This window comes from Mercenaria mercenaria, chromosome 1 (assembly GCF_021730395.1).
Source record: "Mercenaria mercenaria strain notata chromosome 1, MADL_Memer_1, whole genome shotgun sequence".
Classification (NCBI taxonomy): Eukaryota; Metazoa; Mollusca; class Bivalvia; order Venerida; family Veneridae; genus Mercenaria; species Mercenaria mercenaria.
The window spans coordinates 22,410,320-22,428,617 of NC_069361.1; the positions used below are offsets into that span (position 1 = coordinate 22,410,320).

The 18,298-nt window shown below is 32.5% G+C and overlaps 1 protein-coding gene across 1 annotated transcript in view; it reads right to left on the reverse strand.

Moving 5' to 3' along the window:
- The window catches only part of LOC123524074 (uncharacterized), a 35,810-nt gene extending 20,565 nt beyond the window's left edge, over nucleotides 1–15,245 (reverse strand). The window contains exons 1-9 of the mRNA XM_053532897.1: nucleotides 14,847–15,245; nucleotides 14,546–14,579; nucleotides 13,091–13,234; nucleotides 12,339–12,481; nucleotides 11,914–12,013; nucleotides 6,296–6,312; nucleotides 4,977–5,007; nucleotides 4,089–4,232; nucleotides 1,510–1,752 (exon numbers count right to left, since the gene is read on the reverse strand). Of these exons, the coding sequence (XP_053388872.1) occupies nucleotides 1,510–1,752; nucleotides 4,089–4,232; nucleotides 4,977–5,007; nucleotides 6,296–6,312; nucleotides 11,914–12,013; nucleotides 12,339–12,481; nucleotides 13,091–13,234; nucleotides 14,546–14,579; nucleotides 14,847–14,849 (859 nt within the window). The 5' untranslated portion in view covers nucleotides 14,850–15,245. The remainder of the gene's footprint in view (nucleotides 1–1,509; nucleotides 1,753–4,088; nucleotides 4,233–4,976; nucleotides 5,008–6,295; nucleotides 6,313–11,913; nucleotides 12,014–12,338; nucleotides 12,482–13,090; nucleotides 13,235–14,545; nucleotides 14,580–14,846) is intronic.
- Nucleotides 15,246–18,298: the final 3,053 nt, after the last annotated feature.

Genomic DNA, 18,298 nt, shown 5'->3' on the forward strand with positions numbered 1-18,298 from the left:
ATGGAAAATAGCATTTAACAAATAGCAACCCGCATTCCGTACTGCAGTGTACAGTTCACAAATGAATTTTCTAAAACAATGAAATGGTCATGTCTTATTAAATCTTCGCTCAAATATATTGTTTTGAATGAATTTTAAGAAATCGTGTTACCACGGGCAATTTTGCGGAAGCTACTGAGTCACGGCGTCTCACGCAAAGGGAGAGAACCTTATCAACTACATATATGAAATGCAAAACGGAGTTGTTCACCCCGAATAAAATAATTATACTCTATTTCAATACATGCATTTTAATAGCAAATACAAATAACAATAATTTTTAGATACATAAAACTTAATATACGTAAATGTTCAAATGATTGAACACAAAATAAGAAAGACCAGAATATGGTATCGCCTCGTCTTCATTGACTTCCGTTATTGTCTTCCGGTCAACGTTCTCACAAGATTGCAAAATTCTGAAACATACATAAACAGTGTGATACAAATTTAGAAATATATATAAAACAGTATGACGGTGTTCTTCAAAAATCCATGACACGATAATAATGGTTTGAATTCAAAGATTAAGAAGGATAGCAGCGGCCCTTGCCAGGACTTAGATAACATTGTGATTTTAACAATATAGTCTAATACTTTCGGCCTTTTTCTCTTGTATCTTTTCAATAACGTTTAGAAAGTATTCAAACCTATACATTTTTAATATAACAACTAAATCAATCCGATCATAATGCCAATGACAACAAAGTGATATAGATTTCTAAATAAATGAAATGTTTTATACAGCGTCAATTTTTATACAAGGCTTACAGTCAGGAGCTACTCGCCCCCTTCCCCATCCCTCACCTCTGCCATCCCCACACAAACTATTGAATGCTTGGCAAAATCTTGACAAAGCATCTTGATATCTCTGTACGCTCTTATATGTGCTGCGGAAGAGTTGTAGTATTCCCTCACAATAATAAGGTTAAAAATGGAAACAAGCAGGGGTAACCTATATCCTTTTATTGAACTTACCGGCCTATATCTTTATATGAGCATCATTAACATGGTTAGTTTTGTTTTATCTAATCAGACATTTAAAACTTTTTACAAACATGTAGAGATTTACATTTCCATAGAGTCACGATAATATGAATAAATAAACATTAATAAGATTTCACCGGACCTGAATTTATGTATAATATGAAATGGTTTTGTTATCAACTTTTGATCTCCACAAATGGAGGATCAATTCACATACAGTGGTTTAACTCCAGGATGTAATTGCGATAGTGGTTACAAAGACAACGCTTAGGTCGTTAAAGGTGATAATGATAAAATTGACGAATTAAATAATGATATAGAGGGCATAACAGATTCAATTCAATTCATTTCAATTAAACGTTTCATCATAACAGAGAGAGAAGGAACAATATTTTTTTTTCCTTTTTCGGTCATTTGTCATTTTTTTTTACTTTTTACATTTTTAAGCACTGAAAATACAAATATATAAATCAAATAACTAACCATCATAATTGATTTTTCCGGGTTCTTCGGTGACAGTACCATTGACTAGTTCTTCTGCCTCATCCATCGTAAATGTTTCTCCTAGCCTTACAGTAACTGAATGCAAGTCTTTTGCAGTAAAATAACCATGTTTGCGAATGTCTAAACATTGAAAAATATCTCTGATATCGTCCGTATCTTCTGTGTTCTTCATCTTTTTGTACATTAAAACCTTAAACTCGTCAAAGTCTATTACACCATCCCCTGCGAAGTAGAAAATACATTTATTATATACTAGACCTACATATAATTTCCAATCAGTGTTAATTGTAGTTGCAGCGTCACACTGATATTGAGACGTAACATAAGTAAGTATACGTAACACATTTTGTAATCGGCTACTTCTGTTTTTTAATTGGGCAATGCTCAGGTGAGTTTTTCTGATCACTCGATGTCCGGCGTCTGTCTGTCTGTCGTCTGTCCGTCAACATTTCGCTTGTGTATGCGATAGAGGCTGTATTTTTCAATTGATCTTCATGAAGTTTGGTCAGAATGATTACCTTGATGAAATCTAGGCCGAATTCGAAAATGGGTCATCTGGGGTCAAAAACTAGGTCACTAGGTCAAATCAAAGAAAAACATTGTGTATGCGATAGAGGCTGCATTTTTCAATTGATCTTCATGAAATTTTGTCAGAATGATTACCTTGATAAAATCTAGGCCGAGTTTGAAAATGGGTCATCCGGGGTCAAAAACTAGGTCACTAGGTCAAATCAAGGAAAAACCTTGTGTATGCGATAGAGGCTGTATTTTTCATTTTATCTTCATGAATTTTAGTCAGAATAATTACCTTGATGAAATCTAGGTAGAGTTTGAAAATGGGTCATCTGGGGTCAAAAACTAGGTCACTAGGTCAAATCAAGGAAAAACCTTGTGTATGCGATAGAGGCTGTATTTTTCAATTGATCTTCATGAAATTTTGTCAGAATGATTTCATTGATGAAATCTAGGCCGAGTTTGAAAATGGGTCACCCGGGGTCAAGAACTAGGTCACTAGGTCAAATCAAGGAAAAACCTTGTGTATGCGATAGAGGCTGTATTTTTCATTTTATCTTCATGAATTTTGGTCAGAATGATTACCTTGATGAAATCTAGGCCGAGTTTGAAAATGGGTTATCTGGGTTTAAAAAGTAGGTCACTAGGTCAAATCAAAGAAAACCATTGTGTATGCGATAGAGGCTGTATTTTTCAACTGATCTTCATGAAATTTTGTCAGAATGATAACCTTGATGAAATCTAAACCAGTTTTGAAAATGGGTCATCTGGAGTCGAAAACTAGGTCACTAGGTCAAATCAAAGAAAAACGTTTTGTATGCGATAGAGGCTGTATTTTTTAATCGAGGTTGATGAAATTTAGTCAGAATGATTGCCTTGATCAAATCTAGGTCAAATTCGAATATAGGTCATCTTAGCTCAAAAACTATGTCACTAGGTCAAATTGAAGAAAATGCTTGTTTACACTTAAGAGACCACATTTTTGATCCAATCTTAATGAAAATTGGTCAGAATATTTGTTTCCATGAAATCACTATGTCAAACATGTTTACACTGTTATGGTGTGTTTATCAGGTGAGCGACCTAGGGCCATCTTGGCCCTCTTGTTTGGTTTTGTTTTATGATTTGGTCTGCAAAATGATCACTGGTAGAACGCAATAGTTTTACCTTTAACATTATTGCCCATTGTATATAAAATCTGAAATAGTCCGTAAAACCACCAGTCTATGGTAAAATTATACTCTTTCCTTTGAAAAACGTAGACAGTCAGTCATTATGCTGGAAGCGCATAACATTTGCTGGAAAATTTTCCTGGAGATTTTGAACTTGGAAAATTTAAAATTACCTCCCTTCTGTATCAAATAAGTTTGAAATTTAAGTTGCTGTACAGCGAATATTGACTATATATTTATATGGCCGAAAGTACACGGGACTTTATCACAATTTTTCTGCTACAAAGATCAATGATTTACTGCTAAGTTAAGAATTATTTTAATCTCGGTTAAGCATTTTGTTACATGTCTTGGTTCATAACAGGTGCAAAACAACAAATTTCCCATTTTAGACAGTAAAACAAAAATAACGGGATCTAATTAAGAAATGATAAGTATCAAAATTAGGTTTATTGTAGAATAACTCTAGTTTGGAGTTCTTATGCGTATGAATATATCACAAAGGCCGAATGCCTGAGTGATATATTTCTACGCATAAGAACGACAAGTGAGGGTTATTCTACGATAAACCTTATATAGATACTTACTATTTCGATTCTAACGCGACTTATTTCAAATAACGTTAGACGAGAATCAGAGGAGTATTTTCATCAACTGCGTGCTAGGCCAAAACACGGTGCGTGCACAGCATAGTTCAAGGTCGGTTTATAGCAGAATAACCTGAGATAGGTATGTAGGTTAATAGCTGGTAGAGTTAGAATATGCTACAAAAGATTTATGAAAGCCTTTATATCGGGTAATATTGATGTTCACCATAATGGTTCTATAACATTGCTTACGAATCTAAATGCGACCATTAGATAAATTACTAACCATTTGCATCAAACTCTCGGACAAGTTCATCGATTTCCCTCTGTGAAGGGTTTTGACCCAAGCTCTTCAATGTTTCCACTAGCTGGCCGATATCAATTTCACCATCCCCATCTTTGTCAAACAGCGTAAAGGCCTCGCGAAACTCTAGAAAAATAAAGAATGCGTTGTATTAGAGAATCATATTAACTTAACAAAGACCAAAAACATTGGCATATTAACGTTCAATTGACCAACGGTCTAGCATAAGGTGTTTTGCACTTCATCTGCCACTAAAATAATCGATTGTTAGATATTGATTTAAATTTAGAATTGCCTCATAAGACATATATAAACTGGCTGAATATTTAAATTTACTACAGAGTTGTAATCACAATAAAATGTCATATCTAGTAAACTATTTGTTAAATATCTTCCAGATTTTATGTTGCATAGCATTTACATTTATTATTGTGTAGTATTATAAACCTACTACACAGTACTATAGATACCAACAAACATGAGTTTTATGTTTTACAGACTCTTTGCAGTACTTGTTCACATTTTCAGATATTAAATTTGGATATAATACATCTTTAAAATGGAACCTTTTGAATTAATTAAATCACGTAATGTATAGGGAAACCAAATTTATCAAAGCTGAAATATGAATACAGCTTAATGAGTTCGACTCTTCACTTTAGTAAAAATCTGTACAGGTGTCTCCTTGAAGAGATGCGGTCGTTTCAACAGCAGACCTCCAACACTCGGATTAAGCAATCGACGCCCTAGCCGTAAGCTCTCTTGCGAATTTTTCAATCCCCAGTTCTATAGTGCCGGTGGGTTCTTAGAATGATATAAAGATTTTACCACACCACGAAAAACAATTTATCGTACTACGTATAAACATACCTTCAATCATTTCCTCCGAAATATGCTCTTCCTAAAATAGATATAATAAAATCTTATTACAAATTTACAGAATTATTATAAAAATGGTATACACGAGTTTGAAAATAAAGACATCAATAGTTCAAACAGTCCTCACCTCGAAACCATATAACAGTGCAGGTATGGATATGTACACCTTAAAATATACATATAAAACAATGATAAAGTAAATATGTAGACATCAAAGTAAAACAAACAATAAAGGAACACAATGGACAGTCGCCAAAAGTATTAACATCACTGGGGAGTTTAATGTAGTTAATGGTGCACCATACGTCATCAAACTTATTTTGAGAAAAAAAAAGAGTTGATAAATTTCAAAAGAAAATGGATGTACAGTGTTTGAAGGAATATTAACTCGTGTTATCTTGCAAAGTGAAAAATACTTTTGTATTCATTCAGTAAATGTCATGCTATCTGCTAGGCTTAAAACATGCTTTAAGAGATTACTAATAACAAAAGAAAGTAAATACTGAACTTTTCACTAACAATGTGATAAAAAAAAGGCAATAAAGCATTTTGATGATATAAAATAGATAAGAATACATCCAGTTATAATATTAAATGAATCAATAAAAAATGTACAAATACTTACCACACCAAAACTTGCCATCCCTGCATATCCGTTGCGTATTTCACAAGATTAAAACTGTGTCTATATACCTTATGTTTATAAATGTTGTAATATAGTTTACATTTTTCTCTTAACAAACATATTTTACATACATTTACAGTTTATACACTTGCAAAGGGTCATGTACATTTTATTTCCATTTCAATAAATATTTCAATACGCGCTATTATATAGTCCATATAAGACAATAAATTTGACTACCGTGAAAATACCTCCTGCTTTATAAAGAAGGTAGGATTTCAATTAATACACTTGTCTTATTTATAACTCTTGTAAGACTTTTGACTTTTATTTCTTTTATGTTCAAAGATAACGCATATATCTTTACATAGATCTCGATAATCCGCGTTTGTTTTCATTCAATCAGTAGCATATAAACAAGGTACAATAGCACATATTTATGATATCCCCGAAGGGATGATCTTTGAATACGAAGTCAACGTTACATAAAGCACTATTTCTCCATAGGGACGAAATTGAATTATATTTCCTCTGTCTGATCAAGCACTCTGAGTCTATTTACAAGCTGCTGATGTGATCTTTATTGAACATACAGCTGAACGTCTGGTCAAGAAATGGTGTATATCGATGACAGTAAAGATAATTAAGCGATCGCTGATAAGCAAATATGAACTTTTCCTATTACCACAGTCACACTTTTAGCTGTAAATTAACAGTACGAATGTAAATCCATTTACAAATTGAATGTAACTATCAAAGAATCTCAAGAAAAAATGACCTGTGTACATGCAAAATGAAACATAAATCCATGCAAGAATAACAAATATTCACATACATGTTAAAATACAGCTTACAGCGCAATTTGTATAATCTGACGTAAAGTTATGCATTATTTACGCACAGTGCTTTTAGTTCGACCGTTCACCTTACACCTTTCTTAATCTATGAACTTATCCTCTTCGGGGATTTTAAATACCAAGCGGTAAAACACTTTTGTTTTCTTATGAAAATTAAATTGTATTTATATCAATATGGTGTGTTATCTATAACTACGTACATTGATTAAGATCTGTTTTCTTAATTATGTCTCCCCAAAACACGTCCAGAACGACAAAATTTATTTCTGTAACTAGGGAAAATAAGGAGCCGTGTACTGCACCTCGTTTCATATAAAGTTAACTTCTGATGTGACTAATACGTCGATTACAGTGGTGGGTAAGTTAACCAAAAACTGTTGTTTTTTTTTTTGCAAAGATAGACTGTTACAAGCTGTTTACTGCCATTTTATCACTGAAATATAATCACTAAGGACTCGAGATATAGACACCCGTGTTTTTAAAATTATCTTTTTTACAGACTTAAATACGATGTAGTGTATTATTACTTATGCAATGGTTGCTGACACAAAAGGGCGAAGTGTTGATTGTCATACTTTCGTGTGCTCGGGACGAAAACACGAAGTCACGATATATAAAGGGCGGTGACACGACGTTTTATGCCTGCCGACACGACATTTTGCAAGTATCACATTTTGTGTCTTCGCCGGTAACGTTTTGTTATTTCGCCTTCAATGTTTCGCGTCCACGCATCTTCGCTCCGACCATACGATAAAACAACAAATCAAGTTTTTCGTCGTTTCGTGTCCTCGGGCAGAGGACACGAAAACACAACAAATCAGCACTTTTCTCCTTCCGTACCCTGGTGTTTCCCGAAGATACGAAGGCCTGAAATGGCAAAAATCATCCATCATAGATTGAAATGAATAAAAAAAGCATTTATTACCTTTATGAAAATATGCACAGTCGCCATTCTTATATCAGTTCTTTTTTGTTTTGGGATTAACGCCATTTTTCAATAGTAACGGCGGGCAGTTAACCTGACCGGTGCAAACCCGTTTTCAACAAGAATATGCCAACTTCCACACATGAATCAGAGGTGGAGGACAGATGATTTCAGACACAATGTATTTTATCAATCCCTCAACCTTCGTCGACTAGATCTCCGAAGTTATGATAACAGACTTTCTCTTATATACCAAATTCACCATGAACTAGTTACCATCCCCAAAGAAGGCTACTTAGTTCCCCTTACCCAACCAACGCGTCACGTCCATTCCCTTAGTAACAAGATATTCACAGCAACTACAGATTCTTTCCAAGTTCCTCAGAACAGTATATCACTGGACATATATCCCTCCTGCTGTTGCCAACCTCCCAACCCCTGAGCGCTTCAATGCAGTCATCTGCTGCATTGCTCATGCTTCAACATAAATTGCCCGATAGCTGCTCTATACTTCTACTTTTAACCAAGCTATTTTTCCTTGCTTTTAACTATCATTTTACACTCAGTCTATTAATATTCTTTGTGGTTTGACACGCCAAATGTTTACGTTCCCGTAAGGGGTTTGACATTATCGGAAGATAAATCGATAGATATCCAATCGTCACGGACAATAAACGCCCTGTCTGAGAATCAAACTAACGACCCCGCGGCCCGTAGATCTGCGCTCACCCTATTGAACTAAGCGGACGGGCTTCTTATTTCATTATCAAATATAATATGTTACGCGAGTTGTCTCTCTTTAAGCATTCAGGCGATGTGTTGTTTGTCTATAATAACGTTTCTTGGTAGAGAAATCGCGTTTCTTTTTCATCCTAAAACGTTGTTTTATTATTGGTTTGTCACGATCTTAATTTCTAGAGGAGATCATTTATCGCATATTCTTAAGACGCCGGGCATATTTTTATGCAATCTCGCAAGGCATACGTATATTTTTGACAACACAAAAGGACGATTTGAAAAAGAAAGTACACAGACTTGATTTGAAATGTTTTGGTCTATACAGTCATGGTTCACGTGCATTGTCACCGTGTCTAAAAGTATGCACTTGGATTATTTACTAATGGGGAGTAAGTTTTCATTTTTTCTTGCTTCGTAACTGAACAAGGGTATATGGAGATGTTTTCGAACTTCGTCAAATCGTTTTTTTTTTGTCAGCATAGGCCTCAGGTGCAAGATATTCTACTGACCTAGACATGTCAGCCATTATATTCAAGATAAATGTTGATCCTATAGAAACTTGAAATTTAAGTGCGATCATACGCTTATGCGTTTTATTAGTTACAGGTGTGGAAAGGATATTTATAAATATATTTCTGTACACGTTCGATTGAAATGGCATATATCAAATAGGCTTGCTCATTACTAGTAACCCTATATAGTTTGTAATAAGATAAAATAAAATAAAAATACAAGAATTTGAACAACACGTTGTTTATTGTAGCACCAAAGGTAACATTTCATATGTGAAATAAAATGTATATATGACATTTAAATATAATAATTTTTTATTGAACAAGGAAGCTATTGTCATGTGTAATGCTTAGCAATGTGTCTCTAAAGACATATATGTCAGTACGTGCAGTGTAAATAAAATTCATATGTTTCACATACATAACACCAAGAGGTTAACTGGATATAATAACGAAACAAAGTTAATAGCACAATACAGATATTTTACAATCTCAAGAAATATTGGCATCAAATAATATTGTTCACGACAATTGTATAATTATGTTATCGGTGGTACAGATTCAAGTACAATCGAATAGGATGACGAAAAGATTCATGCATCAAAAAGAGATCTCGGGCACCGTCGAATTACTGTATAGTAGACGAAAACGAGATGGAAAATTATATAACGACTAGTTTCCTTTAGAAATAACAATGTTAGGTGAAACAAACAACATAAAAATGAATACACCGGCAGTTTAACACTCTCTGTCAGTCGAATTGAATATCCGTCAAACATCCTTCATCATAATAGCATAAAACTCTGAAAAATACAATTTATATATATAAGGCATTGTGTGTACACCGATCTGGAATACTTCTTTTCTTTTTTTTGTTTATGTACAAGTCCATTTCTTACTCTTTCTTTTGTTTTTAGAGATTTTAGAGTCATTCGTTCTAGAATTGTCAGTATTGTCATAGAAATATAACTAAAATGATTGAAAATAGTTTAAATGCACTATTGCTTACTAGTACTTGTTTTTCTATAGATAATAACTGTTTCGTAATAAGACGCTTTTGGTATACAATGTTTTGTTGTTTACATAGCTTAATCAATTCATATTTAGATATTTTAAATTGCATCCACTATGCCTTTTCAATAAAGACACACCAATGTTACATTTAACAGGATTAATAGCTAAACTAAACTGGAATTTATATTCAGCGATATACTATGTAACATACGCAAAAACAAGAACTTGCAACAAAAGTTGCATTTAAACATGTCTTTATTTGAAATGTTGTTATGTTTAGCCACTGTCTAAGCTGTATCATCTTTTCCAGTTTAAATATTAAAACAAGAGCTACCAGTTAAACTGATGTGGACACAGAGAGTGAATCTATATTTGCCTACATAACCACAGATACTTGGGATTTGGACCAGCTACGACCCTGCCTTGGTCTAAAATTTGGCCAAATGCAACAAAGACCATCAAACAACATCATAACAGCCCCTGTTTTTAAAATCATAGAAATACCAACTGATCTCTTGTCTTCTACCCCCAGGTATCTGTGTACATGACATGGAGCACGGCATAATACATTTGAAAGAGAGTTATGTTTCTTCTAATATTAAACATAATATAAGGACAATACACATTTCTTTGTGTATTGATGTATATAGAAGCCGGCGGGAATGTTTGTGACCGAGACCGATGGTCGAGGTTACACACACATCCCAAAGGCTTCTGTGGACGTTAATACACAAAATCAACGTGTATTGATAAAAACATGACATGAAGATTAAATTCATTGTTTTCATATGTAATGACTAAGATTCATAAACAATTTTAACTACCATTCTGTTGTTCTTGGAAACGGTGACATGTGTTAAGGTGGTATCACGTTTTGAATTTCCGGTGAATGACAATACCGATTGTGTATTGCAAAAAAAGCCTTGATGTCGTTATCAGAGAGGGAGGGGTGTGTGTTTTACACTGGGGTTAACGGTAGCGCATGCATACATTGATAATATGAAAAGACAATTTATAGGAGTGTTTATAATGGAGTAAACGATTGCATACGTGTACTCCACAATATATACTGCAGTATGCGGTAGTAATGGTTTAGTATAACGTGATTTTTTATGTTATTTCTTTTTTGCAAACAGGAAGGTATGTGTTTACTGGGGCAAGGGGAGCGTTTAGCCTGGGGAATACAGTATTACACGTACATTTAAGTAATGCATATACTGACAATATAAAAAGGTACTATTGTTTGTGCCGGCAAAGGTGGGAGGGGTGTATTTATCAGGGGTAAATGGCAGAAAATGAATATGCTAACAGTATGTACAGGTATATAAGCAATTTTACTTTGCTAGTAGGATCGGGTACGCTAATTAGGGAAGAGGTCGACTGTGAATGCTGGGATATATGGCAGTACGTGGATATACTGACAATATGCATAGGTTCACTTAATAGCAATGCAGTTCTATTGTTTTGTCTTGGTCCCTTGAAAATTGTTAAAAGAGTTATCTTTATAGCAAAATACAACTCTTTGTAAACTTTCAAATGGCAATAAGTCCAAAACCAGAAAAGCTACATTCTAAAATATGCACTAGTTTACTTCGGCCTACTGTACTCTAAATTTCAGCAGTTCCATCGAAAACTGCACGATATGCTTACATTTGTATTGAGCAATGAATAGCATTCTGTAAACCACTACACCTGGTTTGGTACATTCACGTCCTGACGATATGCCTAGGTTTTCGTCATATCTAGGATGTATTTGTAGAAGACTTACATTAGTACTGCACAATAAGCAGCATTCTATAAATTTTTAAAGGTTCAAAAGTCTTAAATCAGGCATGCAGCATGTATGTCCTATTAACATGTGCAAGTTCATTTTTGAAAGACAACTGTAGGCAAAGATTTCGAGATTGACAGACAAGGCGGCAACAATATGCCCCCTCCGAGCTCCCGAAAGTTTTCGGGGAGCATAGAAAGAAAACTTATAGCTTTGTACAAATCTGAATTATTCTAAATATACAAAAAGGCTATCTGAAGCAAACAACTCTGCTGTGTACGATTTGAAATACCCAAACAGTTACCTGAGTTCTTTTAATCGGAGGAGCAAGACTCGCAATCCTTAATTTCGTAGTTTGCCATACATGCACTTATATACTTTTAAGTAATGGTACAAATAGTTTTGAAATATATTTAACATTTACTGGCAACGATATTTTACATATAAACTTAAAGCTCTATTACTGCTTGTAAACTACAAATTTACCATCCCATGTCATTTTCCCTGGCTTCTCCGTTTCAGCTTCTTTCAGCATTTCACTAACTTCTTCATCTGTCAGCTTTTCACCCAGTTGATACATAGCATGCTGTAATATAAAGATATGATAAGCTTACTGTGCAAACCTTATACCATATTGCGTTGTATATATATAGCTTAAAAATATACGAGTAGCAGATATTATAACTCTTGGTAGCATTCTTTGCAATCTGTCGACGAGAAAAGTAAATCTTAAAAAATGATTATAATAGATAGTGACAGCAAAACACTTGTTTCTTATAAAATGGTCTAACTATAAAATCTTTTCAGTTGATACACGTTATGTTTGTCATCCGTTCAAATATTTAGTCTTTATTTCATTTATATAAAAAGATTACGAATAAAATTTTCCAGCACTGAATTGGGATACAAACCTTAAGATCAGCATGAGTAACAAAGCCGGAATTTTCTCTGTCAAAGATTTCAAATGCTTCTTTAATTTCAGCTTCATGATCAACGTCATTCATCTTTTTAGCCATCATCATTAGAAACTCTTCGAAATCTATTTCACCATTCCCTGCAGAAACAGATGACAAATGTCTGATTTGCTATATTCAAGTTCCGTAATAATACAAAAGACAAACGAGAAACGTTATATCTTTAACTTTCATTTAAATTGGTTCTGTTTAGTAAATTTTAGACAGATATTTGTTAAAAAATGACAGTATGTCAACGTAAGTACCATTTTGCATTACTGCTTATTTTTTGGTGTTTTTAATTTTGTTAAAATGATGCGTCGATGGGTATATTTGGACATTCGCTCTTTCTCTGAAATGTAAGTTGTAAATATAACTGTATATTTTTAGCATTTCCTATAACAAGTTATTCTTTATGGTTTACGAACTGATTTGCAGAAAGTTTTGACGTGGAAAATTGCAAATGAAAAATCTCTGATAAGAAAACAGAAATTATCACTTGACTATATAATTAAACACACGTTGATAAACGCTAAGTAGCAAAAGTCACGTCATTAGTCATTAAGTAAAGGGTTGCCCAACTTTCAAATAAGTTACACAAATTCAAACTAATCCATATATTCACGGTTCTTAAATATCCATAACAATTCGCTACAAAAATACAGCAACGTTATAGAAAATACATAGATGAAATAAAATATAAAGTTTACCGTCGACATCGACTTCAGCAACCATTTCAATAAGTTCTTTTTGTGAAGGATCTAAGCCAAAGGATCTCATTACTGTCCCTAGTTCTTTAGTTGTCATCGTGCCGTCACCATCCTTGTCAAACAGACTGAATGCTTCTCTGAATTCTAGGGGAAATATCAAAACATCTTTGATAAGAAGGGCAAAAGAGCACGTACGATTTGTTAGCATCTTTGACAAACAGGGCAAAAGGAGATATTTAGATACCTTTGACAAACGAGGTAAATTCATATTGGAATTATATGGAAGGTATCAATTCATTGTATTTTTTGTTGTGCAGAATGATGAAAGAATTTCCAGAAAAAGGAACTTTCTTTATGAATTTGTGAATGGGAATGAAACCTCGGGAACCAGATATGATCTTTCCCGATGCATTCGTTTCAACTTATCAGCTTTAAACACAAAATAACAATGCAGGGGTAAGAGGTGTTGCACATTTCATTAACACAAGTAAGACAAGTAATTGAAGGAGATTACAACCATAAGCTGATATAGCTTTCTGTCAAATTCCTTAATTAATGTTTTGTAAATGTTTCATGTATTACTGAAATAAAATATGTTTAAAGTAAACTAAGTAAGACTCAGACAACCAGAACCTGCTGTTGTTTGGCTTGGTTACATTCTATACATAGTGTATTAGCCTGCTAACAGCCATTTTGAGTAACAATGTACATTTGTTCCGCTTTTATCAAATTTATTTAAAAGAAATATGAATACTTTGAAGTTTTGATTTAATCATTATAAAACGAAAATCAAGTTTAACAACTTCATAAATTACTATGAACAATCAATAGCTGCCCGGTAAAACTTTGATATGAATCTTATCTAAATAACATGATCTTTTAAACATGACTTTTAGGTGTAATTTGTTATCTGAAAACGTTTGAATATTAAGATACTTAAATGAAAATAACTGCACATTAAATTAATGCGTAGGATATATGAAAGGTTTAAGTTTGACCGAAGACTGTAATGGGATGTTTTGATTTATTTGAATCCAAAACCTTTTACGTTATAGATTGATTGAATGTCCATTTAAACTGATCCCTTGAGTAAATCTTTAAATAAATCAGCACACTTATGTCAAATAGATTCATTCAATGAAGGTGTTGCCATATGTTTTCACTATATAAATATTGTAACAGTATAGACCATTAACACACTACCTCGAAAGTATGTAAGAATACGAATGCGATACTTTTGAATAAATTTATACCAAAGCAGCCTGATTTTACCCCGTAAGAGAGTTTTTTTTATGTAAAAAGTCTAAAAAAACACCCACAGGTACCAGTCTAAGACCGAGTCAGTATCCAGTTTGAATTTTATTGGCATAAACAAAAGAGAGCAGACAAGAGGAAGGCTTTCATATCACTTTTCTTTTATAGAAATAAAATTTCATAACCTCTTTCTATACTTACCTTCAATCTGCTCTTCTGTCAGACCCAAAGACTCCTGTAATAGTAAAAAAGTGTAAGTTCCACCAATGAATATTTGAAAATCAAAAGCTTACTTCAGCTTTGTACCTGTCTTTATATAATTCATAACTGGTAGCTTTATTAATTATATGCAATTTAAACACAAGATAATTATATTGAAAATAATTCTTCCTAATTAATGCCGTGCTTAACATTCTTCGACTTTTTTTTAAAAAAATGAACTCTTAGTTTAATAAATTAATTCGAAGTGTAGAAATTCCTTAAAATAGTTATAATTACTTACCATATTTATTGTACTTTATTTTTTCAAAACAACAAAATAAACAAAAAACTTAAATCCGTATTGTTTGTTTTCCAGAATAGAACTGAATGATCAATCACGTAGCCGATTCAAATTTGTTCCTTCCATAAATTTGACATAGGTCACTGATTATTTTAAATTATTTATTTAAATAAATTAAAAAGAACTAAGCGGTGATTTTTGTGCCCTTAACCTTTAAGCGTTTATTTGTGTGTCCCGTTCAAAAGGTTGCTATTAATCTCTGTATCAAATCTATTGCACCCTTATTAAATACATCTACCGTGTCAGTTATGACCATATAGTCCTTGATCGTTGACAGGATAAATTGATTAAAAGATTAATCCGATTTTTAATATAACATGTATTATAAGATTATTTAAAGTATTTAAATTTACAAACATCGATACAGATTTCTTTAACCACTTTTATATAAGGACGATTAATACGTTAGAGGTAAAATTATCTGACGCTTTTTCAATCTGTGACGAATTTTATATCAAAATGTTAATCGATGCTATTACACGTATAAAAGCTGACATGAAAAAGCTATTATGGAATCAGTTCAGTGTCATGAAAGAGATACTTAACCGAGACCGGGGGGATTACTAAAGGAAACAAAAAGTGGTTTTCAAGTATTTGCATTTTATTATTCTTTTTCAATAACATACAAGTGCTCAAATACGTAAGCAAATACGGACATCAACAGCTGTAAATAAAATTAAGTTTATCAAATAAAAAAAGATACACAAATATCAAAAACCATATTGGAATTATATGGAAGGTATCAATTCATTGTATTTTTTGTTGTGCAGAATGATGAAAGAATTTCCAGAAAAAGGAACTTTCTTTATGAATTTGTGAATGGGAATGAAACCTCGGGAACCAGATATGATCTTTCCCGATGCATTCGTTTCAACTTATCAGCTTTAAACACAAAATAACAATGCAGGGGTAAGAGGTGTTGCACATTTCATTAACACAAGTAAGACAAGTAATTGAAGGAGATTACAACCATAAGCTGATATAGCTTTCTGTCAAATTTCTTAATTAATGTTTTGTAAATGTTTCATGTATTACTGAAATAAAATATGTTTAAAGTAAACTAAGTAAGACTCAGACAACCAGAACCTGCTGTTGTTTGGCTTGGTTACATTCTATACATAGTGTATTAGCCTGCTAACAGCCATTTTGAGTAACAATGTACATTTGTTCCGCTTTTATCAAATTTATTTAAAAGAAATATGAATACTTTGAAGTTTTGATTTAATCATTATAAAACGAAAATCAAGTTTAACAACTTCATAAATTACTATGAACAATCAATAGCTGCCCGGTAAAACTTTGATATGAATCTTATCTAAATAACATGATCTTTTAAACATGACTTTTAGGTGTAATTTGTTATCTGAAAACGTTTGAATATTAAGATACTTAAATGAAAATAACTGCACATTAAATTAATGCGTAGGATATATGAAAGGTTTAAGTTTGACCGAAGACTGTAATGGGATGTTTTGATTTATTTGAATCCAAAACCTTTTACGTTATAGATTGATTGAATGTCCATTTAAACTGATCCCTTGAGTAAATCTTTAAATAAATCAGCACACTTATGTCAAATAGATTCATTCAATGAAGGTGTTGCCATATGTTTTCACTATATAAATATTGTAACAGTATAGACCATTAACACACTACCTCGAAAGTATGTAAGAATACGAATGCGATACTTTTGAATAAATTTATACCAAAGCAGCCTGATTTTACCCCGTAAGAGAGTTTTTTTTATGTAAAAAGTCTAAAAAAACACCCCACAGGTACCCAGTCTAAGACCGAGTCAGTATCCAGTTTGAATTTTATTGGCATAAACAAAAGAGAGCAGACAAGAGGAAGGCTTTCATATTCACTTTTCTTTTATAGAAATAAAATTTCATAACCTCTTTCTATACTTACCTTCAATCTGCTCTTCTGTCAGACCCAAAGACTCCTGTAATAGTAAAAAAGTGTAAGTTCCACCAATGAATATTTGAAAATCAAAAGCTTACTTCAGCTGTGTACCTGGTTTTATATTATTCATAACTGGTAGCTTTATTAATTATATGCAATTTAAACACAAGATAATTATATTGAAAATAATTCTTCCTAATTAATGCCGTGCTTAACATTCTTCGACTTTTTTTTTTAAAAAAATGAACTCTTAGTTTAATAAATTAATTCGAAGTGTAGAAATTCCTTAAAATAGTTATAATTACTTACCATATTTATTGTACTTTATTTTTTCAAAACAACAAAATAAACAAAAAACTTAAATCCGTATTGTTTGTTTTCCAGAATAGAACTGAATGATCAATCACGTAGCCGATTCAAATTTGTTCCTTCCATAAATTTGACATAGGTCACTGATTATTTTAAATTATTTATTTAAATAAATTAAAAAGAACTAAGCGGTGATTTTTGTGCCCTTAACCTTTAAGCGTTTATTTGTGTGTCCCGTTCAAAAGGTTGCTATTAATCTCTGTATCAAATCTATTGCACCCTTATTAAATACATCTACCGTGTCAGTTATGACCATATAGTCCTTGATCGTTGACAGGATAAATTGATTAAAAGATTAATCCGATTTTTAATATAACATGTATTATAAGATTATTTAAAGTATTTAAATTTACAAACATCGATACAGATTTCTTTAACCACTTTTATATAAGGACGATTAATACGTTAGAGGTAAAATGATCTGACGCTTTTTCAATCTGTGACGAATTTTATATCAAAATGTTAATCGATGCTATTACACGTATAAAAGCTGACATGAAAAAGCTATTATGGAATCAGTTCAGTGTCATGAAAGAGATACTTAACCGAGACCGGGGGGATTACTAAAGGAAACAAAAAGTGGTTTTCAAGTATTTGCATTTTATTATTCTTTTTCAATAACATACAAGTGCTCAAATACGTAAGCAAATACGGACATCAACAGCTGTAAATAAAATTAAGTTTATCAAATAAAAAAAGATACACAAATATCAAAAACCATTAAAACACATAAAAGGCAACTTTGATAAGCAATACGTAAACATTCATATTATCGGTTTTTAACAATGTAGCCAAGATGAGAGTTTCGATTTAAAATTTCAAGATTTTCTTCATAAATGAGCTCAGTTTAATGTTGAAAATTTAGTATCAACTAAACTAAATGTATTTGCAAATACGACATCAACACCTTCTGTGCATACTAATCATACAATCAGCAATGATCTGTGTAAAATTTACAAGACAAAGGATTTGGTGAACTTAAGGATGTATTAAAACTAGGCAAATACTGTTTGATCAACATTCAAGTCATATTTATGGTAGCAAATATTGTCATTTGTACAATATTTTTCATTTGTTTTTTGTTAAAATTACATACATATATTTTAGATAGTTTAAAG